At 33.9% G+C, this 25,319-nt stretch overlaps 1 protein-coding gene across 2 annotated transcripts in view; it reads right to left on the reverse strand.

Moving 5' to 3' along the window:
- GRIK2 (glutamate ionotropic receptor kainate type subunit 2) overlaps positions 1–25,319 on the reverse strand; it is a 518,606-nt gene that overhangs the window by 111,286 nt on the left and 382,001 nt on the right. For both annotated transcript variants that reach the window (XM_026726676.2, XM_087913718.1), the window contains exon 12: positions 5,232–5,350. In XM_026726676.2, the coding sequence (XP_026582461.1) occupies positions 5,232–5,350 (119 nt within the window). The remainder of the gene's footprint in view (positions 1–5,231; positions 5,351–25,319) is intronic.

The raw sequence follows: 25,319 nt of genomic DNA on the forward strand, positions 1-25,319 counted from the left end.
TTTGCAGAAGCCGTTCAAAGCATTTATGAGCTAAATAATTTGCTCATAAAATGTTTAACTTCCATAACAAATAAGATGCTATCTCAAACTCTAAGAAATAATAGAATTAATGATGAAGGAGGAAGTATCAGGAAAACTCTGATACAAAGAAACATACAAAAAATCTGAATATATCATGAAATCATATAAAAATCATCATAATGAAGCTAGATGTTACAAGTCAATAATAAAATGAAACATCTCCCATTTCTATACATAGCTTCAGACTTCAAAGTAAATAGAAGTGGATACGTTATATATCTCATTTACTTCAAAAGCATTTACTATTGTGCTTATTTTAAAACAAGTCAGACTATACACAAATTGCTGGAGTTGCCTGCTCATGACCATTAAAATAGAGGGATTTTGGTAATATCTTCATTATTCCAAATTACAATTTAATAATAATAGAAAAGGCTAAAATCAGTAGCCTTTACATTCCTTTAATTTGCCAAATGTATATATATAATGCAATTGACAGGCATGAAATTCTTGATGGAAAATTGAGTAACTTGAACAAATATATATAAACATATGCATTTTCCCATAATGGGAAAAATATTTTTGCAAGGTGTAGATGCAACAAATGGTAATTGTGAGTAAAGCTTTAGAAATGTAAATTAATTAGCCAGGGATTGGTTTTATTTATTTTTTAATCAGATAAAATGAAATGCAGGGAAGATGGACTATTTTATTCCTGATCAATTATAACATTCCTATTCATTCAACCAAGGAACTCCTCCAACAAAGAAGTGAAACTCATCTTCCAGTGAAGGGAACTTTTGCCAAACTCAACATCAAGTATGGACTTGTGAGAAAAAATAACTTTTGTTTTTGAAAGAGAGAGACGTGATATCCTAAACAAACTATTTGATCCAAAAGAGCCCATCTGACCCTGCAGTTCATCATACCCTTGTGATTTCGGAACAAAATGAACAAAAGAAAAGAAAGAAAGAAAAAACAAAAAAAAGCTGATAGCCTTGGACATGACAGCCAACTCCAGCACCAGACTTTGCCTAGAATTCTGCAGGGAAAAAAGTAAAAAAGTACCTTTCAGATGTAGTCGCTCCTATCCCCTGTCAGTCAGACACTTAAACAATAAAACACTAATAGTGCCAAATAAGCCCAAGAGCTTATACTATTTTCTTTAAAACAGACACTTAGAAAAGTCAAACAAGATTTGGAAGAAAAGAACATAGATATGTTTGCCATTCTTGCCCCAATTACCACAAGTTCGTATCTTACCAAGGATATAAAGAGGGTGCCACCAAAGCCTGTAAAACAGAGCCTGGTTAGGGGCTGACTGTCATGTACCCAAGGTAACGTCATGTCCAGCACTATATCCCACAGTTTCCTGGGAGTAAGGGAACCAGGCAAGGAATGTATGAGTTTCCTCTATCATGTAGCCTCCAGCATTTGTTTCCTTGGTCAGTGCATTAGAAACAAGATAGTTACAAGTAGACTTTTGGTTTTGTTAAGGATGGTCTCTTTCTATGAAGATTGATTTCTGAAACCATTTCCATCGATTTACACAAAAAGTGACTTAGTTTGTCTTTTGTTGGGAGATTTTGTTTTTCCATGTTAAAACAACAATGGATAAGGTATTGTTGCAAAAAAAAGGCGGGGGGTGTCACAATAACCATTTCTGCTGCAATCCATGCATAATTAGTTAGTAGAATTCAATTTATCCCTATACATCATAAGTAAAGTCCATTGGTTTAAATTGAGTCATTTTAAAATAGAATGATTCCTGAATTTTAGTGAAATTGAGATTATTTTATTATAAATTTCGTTTAATCTAAATTATTTATTTAGTTAAAGAATGACTATTCTTCAGTCAGAATGAATTGGGGGGCATTTTATAATTAGAGCAAGGGTCTTCAAACTTGGCAAGTTTAAGACTTGCGGATTTCAACTCCCAGAATTCCTGAGCTAACATGACTGGAGGAGGAGGAATTCTGGGAGTTGAAGTCCACAAATCTTAAAGCCGTCAAGTTTGAAGACCCCTGAGCTAGAGGGCTACATATTATTTTAAATGGCATGTGGTGGCATCACTCTCAAAGAGAGAAGTGGACATAGAACAAAATTTAAATTTGATTAAACATAATCAAATATAATATTTGTAATTATTATTTTATCTATTTTTCAGTTAGCTCACTGAAGATAATTCAACAGTATATTTTGGAGGTGTTATAATTTAGGAGGATACCAACATAGCTGCTGAATAAGATTGTCACTTAACAGATGTGCTGCATCAAACTGCATGGAAAACAGATACAACACTGCAAAAATGCTGTTAAATTTATTTAAAAAGAAAATTATTTAGATAGCAACTTGTCAGTGTGAAATGTGAAGCCAGTGCTATTCAGTTCACATAAGAACTACGTTCTTCTCTATGTGGAAATTATTCAGTTTACATATCTTGGTATACCACAGTGTTGTGTGAATCAGCCAGTGCCCATCATCATTGTTTCCCTTTTGTTTGTTTGTCTGATTGGTTACATAGTCTTTATTTACTGGAAAACTTTTCTTTTTGCATGTTCACTTTCCGCTATTTTCCTGGAATTGCAAGCGTTTCTAAGTAGTGGACTATTTTCACATACTTGATTTTCTAAAGAGAATTCAGAAGTTACAGCTGTTACAGAATGCAGTAATTTAAGTAGTTGTGGGTGGGCCTCAAGGCTCCATATTACACCTATCCTCTGAGAGCTGTACTGGTTCCCAGTTAGCTTCCAGTCAGGGGTGGGATTCAATTTTTTTAACAACTGGTTCTGTGGGCCTGGCTTAGTTGGAGGGTGTGGCTTGGTGGTCATGTGACTGGGTGGACGTAGCTTGGTGGTCATGTTATTGGCTGGGTGTGGCCAACTCAATATCACTCACATCGAGGCACCCATCTCCTAGCCTGGCCTCTCAATGACTGTGGGGATGCTGCAACAGTCATAAGTGTGAAAAATAGTCATAAGTCACTTTTTTCAGTGCCATTGTAACTTTGAATGGTCACTCCACACAGGCAAAGTACCAGCAAAGGAGGGAGAAAAAAACTCCAGAGAAGTTTCTGAGATAAGAAGTCTAGTCATGCCAAGAATGTAATAAGGGTTAACGGAGAGGCAGTTTCTTTAAGCAGCACTAGAATGTTTCCTTCCTGCCTTCCTTACAGGATTAGGCCAGTAATTTCTTCTAACAACTGGTTCTCTGAACTGCTTAGAATGTTAACAACCAGTTCTAGCAAATAGGTGTGAACTGGTAGAATCCCACCCCTGCTTCCAGTGAAATTCAAGTTTTAAATTAAAAATTCTTCATGGTTCAGGGCCTAGATATTTGGATAAAGGGTGTTTTTAACATCTCTTAGTAAAGGGTCCTTCTCCAGAAAGCGTTGTTTCATCTAACAGAACCAGAATATTTCCCAAAATGTGGCAGCACGGTGAGTTATAGATACTCCAGTGTTTTCACATACCACTGCTCCATGAGCTGCACCTGCTTCCAGTAGGCACAAGGTCCCAAATTATTTGTGAACCAACCAATCTACCAGCTATTTTTTCACTTACTGATGGATGTTTCCTGAACCAGTTATTAATCTATCTATAACTGAGTATAAACGCAGTCATATATATGCCTTTGAATTAGGTACAGTGAACTTAATGGAACTTACTTTTCTGTATCCTTACTTGGGATTCTACTCTGAAAGACTCTTAATAATAAAGAAATAGAGTTCTCATGGACATACTGCACAAGTTCCAATTTGAGATGAATACAAAGTACTGTAATGAAATGACTCTATCCTACAGAAACATGTATGGCCTAAGATACATGTCTCTAGCTGGATTGTACCCATTGTTGTAGGTGTTATTTTTAATATTACAGGAACTATAATTTTAAACATTATAAGAATCCAGAGTAATATGTCTGTAATGATTTGTTAAATTAGCTCTAGCTTCTTACTGTTGGGTGTTTAATCTGGTCTACTCCAATTTCAATAATTTTTCTTTGGCATTATGCTGATTACATTACTTTCCCCCCCAAAGGAATAGTGCCTCTATTATTTTTCCTGGAATGTTGTTTTAGGATACTCAGCTGCCTTTATCCATATTCTGTAGTTTTTGTTCTTGAAAATTGACTGTAAAGCTAGACATATGCATACACCTCCCTAAAGCTCCCTAAACCTCTCTTTAAAAATAGTGATGAAAAAATATGGCCAAAGAGGAGAAGAGAATTCTTAGATATACTATGGTAACATGGATGAAACCTAGTAAGGACAGGAAGCAGCAGTAGAAGTATATATATAAAATTCTTAATTCTTTTAAGATGTGTGTGTGTGTGTGTGTGTGTGTGTGTGTGTGTGTGTATCTTAAAAGAATTAATGTGAGTACTTAAATCGCAGGCATTATACAGAAGTGTCTTTATGAGCAATGAAAGCTTATACTGTAGTAAGAAAGCTTTGTTAGAAACTGAATGAGTTTCTATTGCTTAGGTTAACAATCTTGTAGATGCCCCAAAAGAAAAAAAATAATAAACTGAGCACAGCAAATTAAAGGTGGCATGCGCTGTATGACCTACGACCTCCATCCATCCAGACTGATTTATTTATTATGGTTTATTCTGAGGTTAATATATCTATTAACATATCTTATTTCAGCAACCATTTATATTTTAGTCATTTATATCTTTCCTTTCAGGTAAAGTATAGCATGCAATACATCAATGTTTATTCTGTCAAGTGCACTAATGGTCATTCATTAATCTCCTTTTTTTCTCAAATGCAGCTTGTTTGCAGCCAATAAGGTGCACAGGGATGATATTTATTAAACATGGACTAAATGGCATTAAGTACAGAAGGGGGAAGTTAATATTAGAAAGTAGACCATAATAAGGATAGGAGAGGTTCATGCTTTCAGCTCTTGCTTAATGTAGTTATTAGTGTTTGGAGAATGCAAGTTACTGTATTCATTAATGGCATGTACTTCCTCCTGGAATTAGATTGGAACTTTCTGAAATTGCTGATGTTTTGATTTATGTTTGTTTCCTGGCCGCTGTTTCTGAAAGCCTGTTCATTAAAAAAAAAAAAAAAGCTGGTCTATGGATACATGCACAGAGGTACCCATGCAAGTGGTTTATGCCAGAGAAAAATAGAACGATTACCCCCAGCAAAAAGTGGGACATGGCACCCAAGAGAAATAGCAGACTGAATCGTATACCTTGCTGCATGAGAGCTCCAACTCCAAACCAGAAACTATTTAGCAAGGTAAAATTGTTTTCCACCACGTCTGAGTCAGGATTGCAAGGGTGTGGGTTATACCACTCATAGGGACTAAACCTGTGGTAATTGACAAAGAAAAAAAAACACAGATTTAACAGCAGCAAACCGAAAGAAATCCAGCAAATTTGCTGCAAAGGAGCAAAAACAAGAAAAAAGTTAAATAGAAAACAGAAAGAAAATATTTACAATGAATCTGAATTGTGGGGTTGGGGGAGAGAGAGAGGTATTCTATCAGTTAATTAATACTGCTTTATTAATAACAATAATACAATAATGTACTCAGAAATAATATGGCCCAAAAGAAGTCACTCGAAAACTTTTAGTAAGCATTACTTAACTTTTCAGTAACATTATACCATGTCGCTATCAGGTATGTTATTACATATCAAGAAGAGGAAACTGTTACATTAAACTAATTAGCAAAGCCATAATTGCATTTTTAAAATTAATTGCAATTTTTCACAAAAGCTTTCAGCCAATGAGCACAGAAGGAAATCAGTTATAACTGTTGGTTAATATATTTTATTAAAATTCAAATGATATTATGATGATGATTCAGCCATTATTATCATTATAAATCTGAAATGTAAGTGAAGGTCCAATCTCTAGATCAGATAGAAGTTGCATAAATTATCTGGAACACTTAATAATCTCTATAATTAACTGGCAGAACTCATTCCAGAGACTCCCTTGTATTTCTGGCCCTCAAAAATTACTTAATCCACATTTAAATCCACATTATACCTCTCTTTTGAGAAGTGATCCATTCTCTTTTAGGAGCAGGAGTAATTTTTTAAAAACTTATAAATTATTTGATGACTGGAAGTGATAACAACACAACAATGTGCAATATTTACATCACTGATGACTTCCAGTATGAAATCCAGAGTGTCGGGTTATGGCTAGAACACAAGTATGGAATTTATATACCTAGAAGTATTGCTGGACTATAGTTTCTATCACACTTTATTGTACTTGCCATGATTTCTGAAAATTATATTTCAAGATGTGGAGGACCACCCAAACTAAGATATAAAAACTTCCCTACTTATTGTTCATTGGTTTTTATATAAAAGCACATTTAGGAACAAGTTCTTATGAAGCAAAATTGAATTTCCAATTTAAATTATATGTAAATAGTTATTTGTATCTTGATGAGTCACATACGTGAGATGAATGGCTATTTACATTTGATAAATGAATATAAAAAACAAATAATTCCACCTCAGGCAAGCATTTGGATAGTAGAGTAGTAAGCTTTGTTATTGAATCTTTCAATTTGGCACAATTAAAAATTGTGTATTTAATATCAATTACATCATAGAAGCAGAAAAGAAACAGCATAATAAACAATGCATCAATAATTCATCAGATATAAGAATGTAAGAGCTAAATTCTTGATAATGCATTATTATAACTTCTCAAATCTTTAAGGCCACTCTGTTACAAAACCAAATTGAAGAATGAACCCATTATTAATGCAGTAAAGGGTAGGAGGGACAACAACTTGTCATGTAATTAAAGATATCCGAATAATGTTTTTCTCACTTCAGAGAATGCAATCTTATTTCCAATAATCTTTTCAACACATTAACATTCAAAAGATCAAACAAGCCATTTTTATCCTCTTAACAGAATGATAGTATATCTTCTTAAAAGCCTGTGCTTGAGAAACAAAGAAATGTTTCATTTTGGTCTTACAAGGAAAATTGACATTGCTGCTCAGAAAAAAAGTTGATGGGCTTATAATTATGTATTCTGACCCTCTCTTTTTGTGCACTGTTTCCCAAGCAATCTAGACTTATTTTATTTCTTTTGTTGTATATTAGTATAAGAAGATTCCCTTTCAATGTACTTTGCCTTTGATTTAGTAACTTATTCACAACTTTCAATAGCTGCATATGCATACAGATCATCCAAAGGACAAAAACTATGATTTATAAAGTTTTGGGGCTCTGAATTTACTTGCTTCATTGGGTTGGTTGAGGTTTATATGTTTTAGACAGTTTGGGATCAAGGGGAAATTATTCAAAATTCATATTCTTGGTCATAATACAAGAATCACTTATGAAGTGAGTAAAAGAGAATACTGTCCTTTTTTGTTGTTTACATTTAGACAGAAACAAAAGAGGGAAAGACACACAGAAAAAAGACAGATATAATTATAATTAAATGTATCTGAACAAGATTTACACATGCATGAAACTAGAATAAAAATTCATGTTTCATCCATGAATGAAAAATGTATAATTATTCTTATGTTGGGGTACATGGACAAGACTTGGCTTTAGGTTAATACTGCTAGCTTTCCATCTACAGGAAGCACGGGAATACAATTATTGGACTCAGACCACTTTTTCAGGATCCATAGACTATATTGAAGTTGGGAAGTTAGCATGTGTCTGTTTCTGCAACCTTTCACCTCTTGAATCATTAAGGAACTTTAATCTGGGTTCGGATTTGGATTATAGAGAATATTTCCTTAAATGTGTATGCATATACACATGAATAAAATTAGTCAATGTAGTATGGAACTCTTTCAAATCCACTGCATGTCAATAATAAAACAACTTCCACGAGGTACTAAATGAAATAAACTAAATAATAATGATTTCTTTCCTCTGCATAGTACATAAAATGTTTTGTAAAGAATATCATAATTCAAGGGAAATTATGTTGGCAACCCTAAATGAAAGTTTACTGAAATAAGTACACCCACATCAGTTCCATACATGAGACATTTTTTCTGGAAAATCATGAGAAAATATTGATGATATTTATATATTTTCAAGAAAGGAAGAAAAAAACTCAATTCATTCATTTACTTCCTCTTAAGATTTCTTTTTTAAGTTAGAGAAGTAGAAAAGAAAATAGGGAGGTTTTTTGCCCAGGATAGATGAAGGAAAATAAAAGCTGGATAGAAACACTGATGAATCCATTCTTAACAAATACCCCAAAACTTAGCAGGATATTTACTGTGGGAGGAAGGTGAAAATCCCTACCCCACTTCCAAGTAATTCCTGGTTGTTAGTATGAAATTAAGAGAGGTTCACTCTCCATTTCAGCTGGTCATAACATTTGCTTGTTTGTCTTCTAGATTCATGTTGATGATAATTTTCCATTATCATACGTAATGCCAAGGCTAACCAGTATAATAAAGACATCATCCTTGGAACAGTTTTGATGTTCACCAGTTTGAATATTTCCTCAGAGTTATTACTTCAAACTGTCTCAACAGGATATGCACAACTCGAGTGAAGTTTCGAATGGGTCCAAGAGACTTTAACTATCAGAACTCTAAAATAATTTTCAGTGGCTTTGTAGGGATTTCGTTTTGTTGAACAAAGTTGCCAAATAGCACTGCAGGTGCAACAATGATAGGAAAATATTATTCTACTTTGCCACTTCTATTGCCATGATATAACTATTAATATAGATTGTATATACATATTTGGTTAGATTTGCTCCTGATCTTTCTACAGCAACACTCCAGATGGCTCTTCTGTTATTTCATACCCTGGAACTCTTCTGAAAGCCAGGGAGATCCTTAAGATTCTCAACAGTGAAAGGCTGAATAGGAACAATCTGATCCAAGGCTGTCATCAATCTCTCAGTAATGACTAAGTTCACAAATGAGTGATGTAGCAGATTCTCAGGGGATTATCCAAGCACCCTCTCCTGGTTAACAGAGTTGGAAAGGACCTTGTAGGTTATCTAGTCCAACCCCCCACCCAAACAGGAGACCCTCACCATTTCTGACAAATGACAGTTTAGTCTCTTCTTGGGAGCTTTTAGTGAAGGCAAGATGTTCCATAGGTTGATTGTTCTCACTGTCAGAAAATTTCTCCTTATTTCTAGGTTGAATCTCTCCTTGATCAGTTTCCATCCATTATTCCTTGCCTGTCCTTCGGGAAAATAGTTTGACTACCTCCTCTCTGTAGCAGCCTCTCAAATATTGGAACACTGTTATCATGTCTCCCCTTCTCCTAATCATTTTGGTTGCTCTTCGCTGCACTCTTTCTAAAGCAGGAGTGTCAAACTTGCGCTGTTACGGCAGCATCACGTGACACATCAGGACTTTTTTCTCCTTTGCTAAACCAGGCTTGGGCGTGGCCAGCACATGATGCATCTGGCCCACAGGCCACAAGTTTGACACCCCTGTTCTCGAATCTCAACATCTTTTTTATAGTATGATGATCAAACTGATGATTAAATGGGTCTATCAATAGATTTTCTGTTTGACCACTGTGACATTGCTTGCTGGAATACCATGAATAAGAACATCCAATTCCACAGAGAGGTGAGCATCAAAAACATTTTGCCACTTTCCCTATGAGCTAAGTGATCTAAGCATCAAACTATTTGCAAGCTCTGGGCATCTTTCTGTTACATGCAGCACTTCAGTGTGAAAAATGCCCAAGATCTGGAATCTATGATGAATTGAGCTTTATTTTTTAGACCTTGAAGTTGGCTAAATCCACTTTTCTACATTCTTTAAAGGAGAAATCTATAAAGATTTGCAGCAATTGATTGTTATGTGTTGCTTATCAACATTTCAGTTAGGAATTTAAAAAGAAGAGCAGGTAAGTGAGGTGGGTGGGACAGCTTTTCAAGCAATGTGGTGAAAACCATTAAAGTTGTTTTGCTTTGAAACAAATGTCCAGGAGCAAACAAATTGTCCTTTACCTTTTGTCTTCTTCCTCTCAAACTGCTGTGTTTATTAATTCTGAGGTAGCATTACCCTTTCAGTGCTACCATATTGTACATATTGGCATCTTAAAAAATGAGGAGAGAAGCACATTTAGAGGACTTACAAAAATGTCTCTCCTTCAGCATAAAGTCATGTGAAGCAATGCCCAGTACAGGAACATAACTTCTACTGATTGTCATAGAGATTCTTGACAATCCTGCTATTAATTCACAAAACAGGCAAAATGCTAGGACAGCAATTCAAACACCATTAGAAGAAATTATTTCTGATTCTCTTTGCTATCATGTAATCTGCAACTCTTATACTGCAAAAACATATGGACTACACAACTCAATCAGGGCAAAGCAATAGATGCCATCTACATAGACTTCTGTAAGGCCTTTGATTCAGTGGTACACAACAAACTACTCCTAAAATTAAAATCTGATGGTATCTCTGGACACCTACAGAACTGGATAGAAGCATTCCTGTCAAACAGACAACAAATTTGGGAGCGTCCTATCAAATTCTGTACCTGTCAACAGTGGTGTCCCCCATGGCAGTGTTCTAGGACCAACTCTCTTCATACTCTACATAAATGACCTCTGGGATCATATTAAGAGCAACTGCGTTCTCTTTGCTGATGATGTAAAGCTGTCAATACCACCGACAATACTGCTACCCTTCAAAAAGACCTTGCCTATGTATCAGAATGGTTAAACAAATGGCAACTTCAAATCTCAACAAATAAATGCTCTGTCCTACATATTGGCAAAAAAAAAATCAGAAAATAAAATATAGGATGAATAGTCAAGACCTTGTTGATGATCCAAACTCTGTCAAGGACCTTGGAGTACTCATCTCAAATGACCTAAGTGTAACTACATAGCCAAAAAGGTGTTAAGAGTTGTTAACCTAATCTTATGTAGCTTTTTTTCTGGTAATATTACACTAATAACTAGAGCATACAAAACATTTCCTAGAACAAAACTTGAATACAGCTCATCAATCTGGAACCCACATTATGTATTTGATATTAACACAGTAGAGAAAGTCCAGAAATATTTCACGAGAAGAGTTCTCCACTCCTCTACTCGTTGCAGAATAACTTATGTCACCAGACTTGAAATTCTAGACCTAGAAAACTTAGAACTACGCCACCTTTGGTCCGATCTAAGTATATAAAATCATACATTGCAATGTCCTACCTGCCAATGAATACTTCAACTTCAACCATAACAACACAAGAGCAAATGATAGATACAAACTTAAGGTTAATCGCACCAAACTTGATTGCAGGAAATACGACTTCAGCAACAGAGTGGTCAATGTCTGGAATACTCTACCTGACTCTGTGGTTTTTTTCCCCAAACCCCAAAAACTTTAACCTTAGACTGTCTTCTATTGACCTCACCCCTTTCCTAAGAGGTCTGTAGGGGGCATGCATAAGCACACCAATGTGCCTACCGTCCCTGTCCTATTGTTTCTTTTATATTTTTTAATTTTTTTCTTATACATATCCATGTATTCATAACTATGTTTTTACTTATACCTATTATCTTGTAAGCAATTGACAAATTAAATAAATAAATAAATAAATAAATAAATAAATAAATAAGTAAGTAAGTAAATAAATAAATAAATAAATAATCTTGTGGTTATCTGGATATTTACAGCCTAAACCTCAGCGCTCTCTTCAAAACTGTTGGGAAAAAGAGACAAAATGTCTAGAGCTATAGGAAAACCTGGAACAACTATGCTTCCTTTAGAAATCTTAACCTATCTCCCATTTGTTCAAGCAAATATCCTTTGACGCTAATGGGGAAGAGCATGTATGCAAACGATGAAGATGTAAAGAACAGTTACATTTAGGCAGAAAGGCCTAAATTACAGCAAATGCTATTTGAAACTATAGTACCTTTAAATGTTTAGGCATAAATACTAAAGAGATGAAAAAAATTTAAAAAGATGAAAAGTCTTAATATCCACACTGATTGTAACTCTAAAGTCTTGGCTTCTTTTTCTAAAACAAAATTGAAGTTCAAAAAAAGAAAATAATATTTTTTTTCATTCAAGATATTTTAGGGCCAATGATTATATCAGGGGTCACCAACTCCTGAGCCATGGGCTTTGAGCTGTTCAGAACAGGGCTGTGGAAGTTGCAGGTGAGAGTGTGTTCCTCACATCTCCGCTTACAAAAGCAGTGGGTGAGCACATGCATCAGAGGTGGAATTCAGCAGGTTCTGACCAATTCTGGAGAACCAGTAGCAGAAATTTTGAGTAGTTCGGAGAACCAGCAAATACCGCCTCTGACTGGAGATTTTACAGTATCCTTCCCCTGCCATGCCCACCAAGCCACGCCCACAGAACCTGTAGTAAAAATAAAAGGTGAATCCCACCACTGACATGCATGTGCTCCATTTGCCTGGTACTCCATTTGCCCCTCCCACACTGAAAAGCCAGAAAAGGTTGAGGAACTCTGGATTACATCATGACGACTTTTTTACACAAGCATTAATTACCCTTTTATTGAGATTTTAGAGGTCTTCCTGACCAGCCTTGCTATAAGATAGCAGGAAGCCATTTTGAAATGTTACCCTGTCATATCTGAAGCTCAGTATATGTTCTTTATGAATCAGTGTATTATTTTCAGAAACAAAGCTTGAAAAGTATATTAAACTGTTTTGCAGCATGTTAGTGCTGAATGTTTTTATCTAATGGTATATTTTATATTAAATGGGCTAAGATCTGAGCTATAATACTCTTCATTAGTTTGTTTGTTTGTTTTTGTATTGAGAAAATCTGAAGAGCCTTGAAGGCTGTAAACAAAGTATTAAGGTGCATGATTCCCTAACATTATAGACCATATAATGTTGTGATAATGGCATCTATTAAAGATGAGATAGCAAATCTGCCACCTGCTCACTACTAACAAATCTAAAGCACAAATCTAAAAATGGAGGCTTGTCTATTGGATGGACATTTTTCAAAGTACTTCTTGGTATTGTTATCCTCTCTGAACAGAATTGCACTCATTCCTTTTCCCAAAAGGTTAGTACTTACTACCTTGGAATGTTTGTTTAAGAACTCATGTATTCTTTTTTTCTATTTATAAAAAGATCAAAGGGAAGTTAATATTATGCCAGTGGATGTGTAAAACAGATTTGTACAGGAGGTAGAAATGTATGTGTATATACATCTGTGTGTGGGTGTGCATATAGCTACACATATATACACACACCCATTACATGACATAAAATATGGTACAGCTAGTAATGACAATTGGGAGGAGATGCAGGAGCTTCTGCTATTAGATAAAACTGTCTAAAGCTGAGGTGGCAAACGGAAGTTTTCCAGTTGGGTTTTCCTCTTTGAAAGCTATGTTTTTAACAATGAAAGAAAAAAAATCTAATCTATCCCATGGAACAAGAGGTGCTGCCTAAGAGATAAGCACGTTGCTTTTGTAATTATAAGTGTCTGGACCCATACATTATATTAGTAGCAACCTACTTCTTTTATCTACATGACAGGTCAAACAATATCAAACAATATTGCCCATCTATTTGAACAGCTTCACTAAAAATGTTTGGCTTGGAAAGCAAGAGAACTTGATAGGCATGTATCAAATAAGAAAACTGGATAGCAGGGTAGCAACTTTAAATTGCTTCTTGTTATCTAATGGTACAAACTCCTATTGCATTATGTATATATTGATCAGTCACATGGCTGTTTTCCAAGTGAGAAATAACAAAGCACCTGGAAGGACCAAGGGAGGGTACCTACTATACAGGAATTGAAAAAAAAAATAATGATTAGTGACAGCCAAAATTGAGTAAGGGCACTGAATAGAACATCACCTAATAAAATAAAATAATCACCAGTGAGGGGTTTCATATGATTGGATATCTTAAGTTCTATTTTACTTTGGTTTTATAGTAATTCAGATATTAAATTTTATGCTTCTCTACTCGCTGCAATGTTACAATACATTGTATCACTAATAGATCTATATAATCTTAAACATTTCACAACGCATAAAAAACATTGCTTCGATACAACATACAATACAGTATATAGAGATTCTCCCTGAAGCTAAGGAGAGCAAATTCTGATTTAGGATTCTAGAAAACTTTGAAAAAAACTGGCTATGCTTCCAGGTTTATGTTTGTTTAATGGTTTTCTTTTGTAGATTTTCTTGCTAGAGCATGTTAGTCCAATCTATCTATTGATTTAATATTTTAGTTGTTTTATGTCTCTTCTAGATTTATGTGTTGCCCAGAATCCACTGGAGATGGGCAGCCAAATAAATTTAAAAGAATAAAAATAACAGACAGAAACACAAGAAAGCTACTGACTATTCACTATGCATTACATAACCATAGTGATAATTGATAGATTATACATGCCTGGCAGAAATGGAAGCGGAGGTTTTACTTCAAGTCAAACAAACTATCCTAAAAGAACCACATGCAATGGCTGATTATGGAAAAGACAATCAAGAACAAGCATTGATCCAAGTTAAAAATTGGAACTTATTGGGACAACAAAACATGAATATCAAGATAATTTAATAAACATAAGAAGAGAATACTGGCAAGGAAAGGCATTATATGCTACAAAGATTGAAGGTATCGTGCGGGCACAACCTTGATAGCATATAATCATCAGCTAATGACCTGCATAGATCCTATTCTATTTCACAGGAGCAATGTAGCGCTGTGTAAATCATCTTGGGCTTGAGGGTCACTGTTCTTATTTTAGGTGATTGTCAGAACAAAAACAGGTTGAAGTTAAAACACCCTCTTAAAATCAGTTAAAAAAAAAACCTTGCCAACTAAACCTACATAGAGATCAAGATAACCGCGGCCAGTTTTTAAAATTATGGAACCAAGTCAAATTAACCTGTACTTAGGTTAATTTGGCAAAAAAAAAATGCATAAGATCCAGAGCTCAGCTAAAACATAGCCAAAGAACTACAGAACACATCTGATGTATTTCTCTGCTGATATTTTGAACTAAATGAAATTTGGGGGATTGTAGCTGAGCAGTAGATTGCAGAAGGCTAATTTATACCAAAGGGTTGATTGCCATTCACCAGTTCTCCAAGCAGCCCTTGAAATCAAGGGGCACAGCTTCTTGGGATAACCTTGTTGTGTCCAAATTTAAGATATGAAAAAAAATTAAATGAAAGAGTTGTGGAAATATTTGAATAAGCACATCTACTCCTTTAGTTGGCCTGCATTGAATGTAGAGACAACTAAAAGAAGTTTTGTTTTAAAGATTTATGAAGGATCTTAAAAAAAGAGTTTTATATACATTCTTAGGCATTCCGAAAGACTTATTGTAAAGTCTTTGTTTGGCCCTACTGAATACATTAGAGAATCATATTCCCTAAATTACATGTAATTAAATATAAAGTTAAATGCAATCAAATTCACTTTCTGGCCTTCTGTAATGTTACATTTCACTCAAATGACTGGAGTGTCCTTGGCTCAGAAGATATTTTACATCATAGATCTTTCCTATTAAGAAATTTAAATATAATAAACTGCAAAGATAGTAGTAGTTAGAGGTGACTAAAAAATCATGCTAGACATATCTTCATATTTACAAATAGTGAATAAAGGAATATGGTTTCAGGAAACCTTAGGAACTTTTTGAATTTAATGGAAAAATTTATTCTGCCACCAGTCTCAAGTAGTCACAATTGCATGCCCCCTCCCCCACAAAAAAGCATATGATGAACAAGTTGTAAACCTTCAAATTAATAAATCACTCCCTTGCAAACTTAGACAACAATGCTGACAATGGTCATATGTATGAGCCTACAAATTTTCCATCTCCCTTTGTTTCCTGGAGCACTTTGACCCTGGCCTTAAACTGCTAGAACAGACCAGGCAGCCTGCCAATTCTGAAAGAAGGGCCAGCAATGAAAGGGCTGATAATCTACCACAGGATTGCATTAAACAAGAGCAAATCAATATACTTCACTATATGTCACTGACCCTGCAACACAGCAAGCTTATTCAGGAAGTCAAAGTGCTAAAATCTACTACTATTAGTATTACTATTACAGTGCTATTTGGCATACTATGATCAATCCAAATGATTAATGGGAAAAATATCAGTAACATACAAATTCATAGTTTAAAAACTGATAAGTTTTTCATTTTTCAGCCCAGATTGAAAATGTGGCACATAAGTCAACACATATTTTTTTTGTATGCTCATATTAAGTCAATTCCGGCAACATAAGGGATTTGATTATTACAAATTCTGAGTACTTCAGATGTTCACTTTTGGGTTTGTTTATATACCTATAGTCTATTATATTTAAAATGTAGGTTTCATTTTAAAAACTATGTGCAAATTCTTCTCCATCGTGTCTGTATTCCTGATAAAAACAGAGGTGGTATGAGGATACAGTTTCTGTTGGTTATTGCCCCCCAAATTTTTTTTAAATCACACATTCAGGTAAAACTGTAGGCAGAACATGGATAGAAAACACTATAAGTGGAAAATTATTTTCTTAAAAACTTCCTGCATACTATAGTCATGATCTGGAACTGGGAAGCCCTTGTTTTTGTTTTTGCTTTTAAAAAGAGTATTGATAGCACAATTTTAAAATGTATGTTAATTTTAATATTTGCTTGATTTTTTAAATAGTCTAAAGAAGGTAAACAAATGCACTGAATATAGAATAAAAACAAAATAAATCATAAATACTACATTATAATATAAATTATAATATATATATATTGAATTAAAAATTCTAGAGAAATGTGAGAGTAACATAATTTTTTTGTGCCATCTCAAACACAAATATTTCAGATCAGATATAAACACAGTCCATAATGATCAAGTAACAGAATTAAACAGAATTTTGACCCTAAAAGTTCAGATGTAAAATATTTCTACAAAGATCTTTTCAAGGTTAAAAAAAAAAAAAGTCTAGTATCTAACTGAAGCACAGACCTTAGAGCATAGAACTTGTTCTGGGTAGGTTCAAATACCTGATTTTTCAATTATTATTAATTAAATTAATTACAATCCAATGTGCACTGAAATACAAACTTATATATCATTAAAGCATTGGAAAGTATTGAATTTTTTATTAACTACAAAAAAGGTCATAGTTATGTTGTTGCCAGAAAAATATATATGAAATATGCATATGAATATTCTCTCTCTCTCTCTCTCTCTCTCTCTCTCTCACACACACACACACACACACACACACACACGTTCATAACACAGAATGTCAGAATTTGGTAATATTACTGTCAATCATCTAAACAATTTGAATGCAAAACTGTTCCCACTGCAAAACAATCTTTAATGTTACAATTTATATTCAGTTTTTGGCAGAGTGGCTTTAAAGACTTAGAAATAAATATTAACTAACTAAATGCTTACCAAGGCTTACATTTACTTTCTAGTTTTTCTTATCTTAAAAAATATTTTTTTTAAATGAAAAGAAGCAATACATTCAAGACTGCAGATTTTCCTGGAAGATGCTTGGAATATGGTGTAGAATCCACAAAGAATTTCCTTTTGCAGATGCCTTGGATTAAATGAGGTTTGTCCCATGCTTGTATTTGGTTAATTTGAGGATGGAGTGTTTCATCATTGGGGAAATCTTTTGCATATTTAAATTCTACTTTCCATCCATATTAAATATATGTTGCTTATATAACAATATTCATAAACACATTTGCTGCTCTATAACCAACAGCTTACAGCACTGTAAAGATAATCACCATACTTGATGCATAACTAACACTGGTTAGTTTTTTAAAAAGTAACTTCAAGAAAAATTATTATGATTTTTTTCTGCATCTATATAATTAAAGCCATTTGACAACTTTATCCAGCTGATTAAACATAAAGATAGCTGTCTTTTTAAATTCATGTATTGCTGAGTACCAACTTTTGCTGTTGAATTTGTAAAAGCAAATATGAGAAGTAAATGTAATATAAAGGAAAAAAGAAAGAGCTACATAACTGAAATATACACAATAAAATGAAAAAAAAACAAAGAATTTTTTTTAAAAAATATTGGATATATTTTATCAACATGAAAACATATTGGTATTCATAATGCAACATAACAAGTAAGTCAATAGCAATTCTTTAAATAAGTCACCTACAAAAGAACATCTGGAAATAGGTAACAATATTATGATCACCTATCATTTTTCATTTTCTTGCTTGCATACTTTGTATACTGCATGATGGCTCAATGGGTTAAAATTATTTATATCATTTGGGAAAGATATGCAGTAACTTCCTTGATTACTACTTCGGTGTGTTTGTGTATATGTGATTGTTATCCCAAATATTTCCCCTTCCCATGCCTAGAACACTTAACTGTTTTCTTTCCAACAGCTGCATTAAAAATCCCACACAACACATTTTGATTGTGATTCTTTTCCCATAAGACTAAATGCTTACCTGTGTACCATTCTGTAATTTACAGTTCAGCCACTTCAGAACTAATAAATGTCAAACTGATTGCAAGCTATATAGCCTAGCTAGGATGTTACTTTCAAATTACTTTCAAATTAGAATGTATAAAAAGGGAAAGCAAGGGAAACTTACCTAAATTCTTTCCATTTAAATATATTAAAATAAATATTCAGGTGCATATTCTGGACCAACTTAGATGACAGTTGCTGCCCTGGTTTTGGAATGGTCATAATGCCAGTAACATTCTTAAAGGTCTTCACCATCACTTTAAGTACTATTACAGAAGACTTAAAACAACTATTATAGAAGGTTTAATAGAAGACTTAATTCATCATAAATTCAAAGGCATAGATAGGTTTAGCTACGTGGTGCCCTCAAATTTAACATGTTATACCTGTACATGTTTCCAAGTCAAAGTCAGAAAACACAGACTGCATTAAATAATTTGTTTAAAGTTAATATTAATAGTATTTTTTCTGCATTTCATCACAAGTTGTACACACAGGCAATTAAAGAAATATTGAAAAAGAATATGTAATCTCCCAGATGACAACAAAATGACGTAATACTAATTATTTTAAAAAATCTACCATGGCAGGCTGTACCTCATGATATATTAATTCAAAATTATGTGTCAATGTTACATGGTTTATCAGTAGAGTTCATCTGGGGTTTGGCAGCATCAAAAATTCAAACAAATAAATAAACAACATAATAATAACATCCCTGTTACTTGCAAGAATTATCCTTATTGATAGCTATCACCATAGCAATGTTACACAAGCATGCAATTAAAATGACTATAGTAATCACTTACTATTTTATTTCTTCCCATTTCATGTTTCATCATCATTATCTCATATAGTACAGCCATTGAAAAATTTGCAGACCATGCCACTATCCTAAAATAAGAGCTGGACTTGGCCCCTGCCTGAAACCAACCCACATAACCCCTGCGTTTCAGTTGTGAATGGGAGAAAGTAAGATATATTTTCCTACTAAATAGATTTGTTTGGAAAACATAGTTATACATAGATTGAATTTGAAAGTAGTGACTTTTGGACTACTTTACATAAATAGAGAATCAATAGGAATGATGGGATTTAATAGGTAAAACATACATATTTCATACAATATTCAGGATTTAGCACTTGGGACTGTAAGATGAAGCAACTTGGCTCTGCTTGTGAGGCTCGTATTCTGTAGAAGAATATCCCAGAAATATCATACTTTTCTTCCAGAGTTATGGCTGAATAGAACCAGGACAGAAATGTAGCAATTCATACTCAATTCTGAATGTGGCTCAATGTTTTGAGTAGACTAACTGCAAAATATTTTCCCATTTAACAGTATGATTCATAAAAACATGCTTAAGATGATTTAAGATCTCATTACTAAAATTAATATGGTCTTTACTTCAACTAATCCAAAACTCAAAATTAATCTAAAATCTCAGATAGTAAATATATAAAAGTATGAGGAATTTATCTATGGTTTGTTTGTTTGTTTGCAATAAGCATTAGCTTACTGATGTCACAATTTATTGACATGGTACCCTGGGAATCATGATATAGTATGACTCCCAAATATATTTTGCCATCATGCCGCTTATCATAATAGAATTCCCTGCAGTTTTGTACCATTAATAGCTTCATATACCCAGAATAATGACATTGAAGCTGATACGTTAGAGTAGTCCCTCACTCTTTCTTTCTTTCTTTCTTTCTTTCTTTCTTTCTTTCTTTCTTTCTTTCTTTCTTTCTTTCTTTCTTTCTTTCACAAGAAAGGAGGAAGTGCAGATGATGGTAGGTCCTAAAAGATAATCAGGGAATGACTGAAAGCACAGGTGATTTTTAAGCTGGATAGTGGGAAACTCAACTCTTCTTGATTTAGAAGTGATTTTCTACAATTGAGATGTTGGGTTTCTGTTCCACAGAAAAATATTATACTGCAATCCTAAATACTATATTAAAATAAATAATTTCATGAGTAAATCCAATATTTGTTTGGCTAGATACACCTAGAAAACACAGAGAGTTCAATGAAATCCTTTAAAACTTTTAGTTCTATTACACTAAAATTATGGATTGAATAAATACTAATAAAATAATTTGGGAAACAGAATACATCATTTCTAAATTGCAGGAATATTATAATTTACTGATAAATTATGAATGTATGAATTACTGTGTGAATTGTATGAATGCAGTCATACAAATGTACAAGCTCACATCTGAATATATGGCTCTTACATGACCTTTCCATGAACTCTGTATGATAGCTATAGTAATGAAATGGTTCTGCTTCTTGATCTGATGTTCCCACCGACTAAAACAATTAGTTTTTATTTATTTAGCCAGGCTCTATAGAGCTTCTAAATTGAAATAAATTGGCAGAAGCTGAGCACATTTCCTAGAAGCTAGTCTACAAAAATATGTATTGAACTAATACATTATTTAAGACTACAAGCAATCTTCCTGCCCCAGGGAATCTAAAGATTTGTTCCTGATTAAAAAAAAAGATATTGCAGATATTGGGCAGGGACAAAAAGAATCTTGTATTTTCTTTCTTATAATAGGATGAACATAAAACAAGCACTTCACATCAATTACTTACATTTGTAATTGAGATAACAACATAACCCACTAGGCAGTCTCTCTATGCATGGTGGATATTATTGAAAATTACTTTTAAGGAAGCAAGATAATATTGAATTTGAGGCATCGTGACTTTTTAAAAATAATTATTATAATTACAAATCAAACCAACATTTCACTAAAGTTATTAAGTTTACAGCAATCAATTGTCTGCTCCTTGGAAGTAGTCTATGTATCACTTTTAGAGAAATTCAAACCAATTTAATTAACCTAAATCAAATAGATAAAAACAAATAGATTGAAGCCTTGAGCCTAAAGGTATAAACACTATGTGAATCACAGTTGTACAAAATCAACCAGGGTTAGGTTCTGTTCATAGCATAGAAGCTGGTTGAAATAGCCTTCAGAAAGAGCCATCAGTCACAATGATGAAATACTGACCAATCATCCATTATGGATAATAAATTCATTGGTTATTAATTGGTCATGCAGTAGACTAGGGCTGTCAAACTTGCAGTGTCACATTGTCATCATGTGTTGTATTGTGATTTTTCATCCGTTCACTAAACCAGGGGTTTGCATGGCCAACATGTGACACATACAGCCCATGGGCCGCAAGTTTGACACCCCTGCAATGCTACTGTAGCATTGACTAATATCTTCTCCTCTATCTTTCATTCCTTTTTCTGACTCAGTGTATGATGAGTGTTATCTATACAATACATCAAACTGCCTATGGCTAATGTGTATCTGTTACATCAAGCTGCCCCATTAGATCCAGAAAAGAAAGTATATTTAGACACTGTCTACCAGAGACTTATATTTGGTAGGACCAGGTGACAGGCCTTCTCTGATGTGGCCTTCACCTTATGGAACACTCCCCCTCTTTCATCCCTCTTGATTTTTTGGAAGTTCCTCAAAATCTGTTTATGTCACCATACCTGTGTGTCCAAAGGAACCAGAGACATGTTTAGATGGCTCTATTATTGAGATGGAAATACTTTTTCTCTCCCTGCCTGGGATTTGTATATTGTCAGCTATAAAGATACTCCTTTGTTTTTTTTAGCTGCCAGAAAAAGGGAGTGGGGGAAAATAGTGCATTCCTTAAGTGCCTAGATAATCACCCTGGCAGTCCAAAGTTGTTGGAGCACAAGAAAATTATTGGAGAGCATGATGACTCTTGGGGATGGATGTGTCCCATTGGAGAATACACATCCAGGCAGTGGTGGGAAGACCAGGGTCAAGGGAAAAATGAATGATGTATTTTAGTATCGGCTGCATCTAGCTAATACCAACATGTCCACTTCTAATAAATCCATTTTTTTTTCTCTGAGATGTGGCTAGAGACTTATAATTTGAATGGGGGGGGTGGGATTTGTTGGAGTCCTGACAGCCGATACTAAAATACATCATTCATTTCCCCCTTGACCCTGGTCTTCCTCCCAACATATTTTAATTAACCTCTAATTATTTTTAAATTGACTTTTTATATTTTTAAATGCTTGTTTTTACATATGTATTTTTTTTTTAATTTGATTATTGCATACTACCCAGAATCACATCTTGTGAGATGGCCAGCTATGTGTTAAGTTTGATTAATGAATAAGTAAAATAAATGCCATAAAATCTTGGTGGAATTTTTTGCATTTCCAAATTTGAAATTGTTCTGCAGGATATTCCACACTTCAAAATCATCATATATTACATATATCTCATCTTCATCCATTGTTGTTGGGAAGTTCAGCATTGATTCAATAGCTGTCCATGTGGTCACCATACTTCATTGACTTATTTTAAAGGGGAATCTTATCCACATTTCATTCAGGAAATTCTGTTATGTTCAACAGGTATTTGTCTGAGAATATCATATAAGCACAGGTAGTCCTCAATTTACAACAGTTCATTTACTGACTGTTCAAAGTAACAACCACACTGTAAAAAGTGACATGACCGTATTTCACACTTACAACCTTTATAGCATCCCCATCATCATGATCAGATACTTGGCAACTGATTCATATTTATGACCATTGCTGTGTCCCTAGATTATGTGATCACCTTTTGTGACCTTCTGACAAGTAAAGTCAATAGGGAAGAGAGATTCACTTAACAGCTGGGTTACTAATTTATCAACTGCAATGATTCACTTAATAACTTTTGCAAGAAAGGGGAGCAAAGCTCACTTAACAAATGTATCGCTTAACAGAGATGTTGGGCTTAATTATGGTCGTAAGTTGAGGACTGTCTGTACCCATCCTAAATATTGCTTGGCAATCAGCATCTGGAAACTGCTTTAAGTTAATCCCATACAGTAAATAAAATTGTCAGCCTTCTGATAATTCTATACTGATATTGATACTGTACTTATTCTCTTTTAGCAGTATACATCTATACTGCTAAATACATTCATACCTACATATATCTGACATCAAACTTAATCATTCTAATGAACTATAATCACTAATTATAATCATTCTAATGCATGGATTATAAACATTAGCCTGTCATTATAGATCAATGATTTATTATTAAAGGTATTGAATTAAGATTTGCTATATATTTGTATGTGGCGGTGAGGAAGAGAAAAAACTGGGAGACTCAGTTTTCTTTTCAACGTTTCATCAGCATTATTGATAGAAAAGTAGCTTTACACACCTAACATTCGCATAAGCTGCTATCCATTTCAGAGTGCATAATTTACTCTTCATTGTTGTCCTTTGCTGTATTTTAAATGGTACCCATCAGAGTGAGGAATATAAATATTATTGCACTTCACTAGAAACCAGACAAGAGCTGCTCTTAATTTAGGCACTTTGGACATGATCTTTATAACCTGACTATTTTTTTAAATCATATTTGAAAACAGGAAAGTGTGTATGGCAGAGCTTTTTCCAGTGTGAAAATAAGCTGGCCTTCAAACAAATGGAAAAATTAAAATGCATTGTAAATCATGTCTGTTTTAAGCTTTTTTATTGATTTTTCAAGGCTATGGGCCTCCCAAGGTTATTGGATGAGGAGAATTCTATTAGTTCATAATAACACAAATCAGAAAGAGTTTTATACCATATTTTCAAAATAACAAATTTTATTAAAATGTATTAAAAGTAGCATTTAGCTCCTCTGTACCTCTGCTGAAGTGAAGCCTAGTTCACAAAAGCTTACACCTTTAATAAACGTTTGTTAACCTCAAAAAGCTATTGGATTGCTCCAGCTTATTATGTATAAAAAAAATAAATTGATTTTACTAATCTCATTGTTATTCTATACCAATACAGATGGTGTAGAATAAGCATGAAAGGTATTGCGATAATAAAGATTTGTCTTATGTAAGACTTTAGCTCTTTACGTGTTGTGTAATGCCATGGATTGATACATAGTTCAGACTGTGTCACATCTAAGTCTTGGTGAGAGCATATCTAAATGTTGGTGACAGAAAGGCTATGTCATGTGAGCTGGGAGAAGGAAACAAGCTGCACATTAATTAGAAGTACATTTTCAGTAGAAAAACTCCTCTCCAAAATGGAGGTTCTAGATTAAACTCCTCTCCAAAATGGAGGTTCTGGAGAAGAACTCTCATATTAGCAATATTTTACTTATGCTCTGAAATAGCAGCATGCAATTCTGCAGCATTTCACATTAGTTTTTCTTGAAAGGAAGAAATATTTTCCCTTTGGTTCACTAATTGGAAGAAAAAAAAATGACTTAAAGACAAAGTTGTAATCCCAAACAAGTTGTTCTCACAACTCAACTCTTTGTAGATTCATAGACTCTCCTGATTGAGCATATTCATGTGAACAGATAACTGAAAGATTAAGAAACCCAATGCCGTGCCTATGCCAGTGCCTCACTTCCTGACTTCCTATTCTTAGTTTAAATTCCACATTGGATATAATTATCATTCTAACCTCATTCTAAAATTAATGGTCAGAAAAGAGACAAGTGTTCTTCAAAAAGTAAATATATGGACTTTTCCTGAATCCAACACAATTGTATCATGCAGTTGAAAACCAAATTCCAAAACCACCACAAGAAGCAGGCCTCAGCATCACTATTTGCCACAGTGAAAAAGCCAGAAACACACCCGCTTCCCATAGTAAAGGACTTCAAAATCTATATTTAAGCATCCATCTAGTTAAAGTTGCAATTAAGGCAAGGTGAAAATTAATCTCATTACACTAAATGAATTATCCAGTGACCAGGATTTCAAACATTAACTACTGATTGTCTATTTTCTGTTCAAAATAAAAAGACAGAAATAAAACTAGAATGG

The sequence above is a fragment of the Pseudonaja textilis genome, chromosome 1, assembly GCF_049901715.1.
Source record: "Pseudonaja textilis isolate UNSWEBS1 chromosome 1, rPseTex1.2, whole genome shotgun sequence".
NCBI classification, from domain to species: Eukaryota; Metazoa; Chordata; class Lepidosauria; order Squamata; family Elapidae; genus Pseudonaja; species Pseudonaja textilis.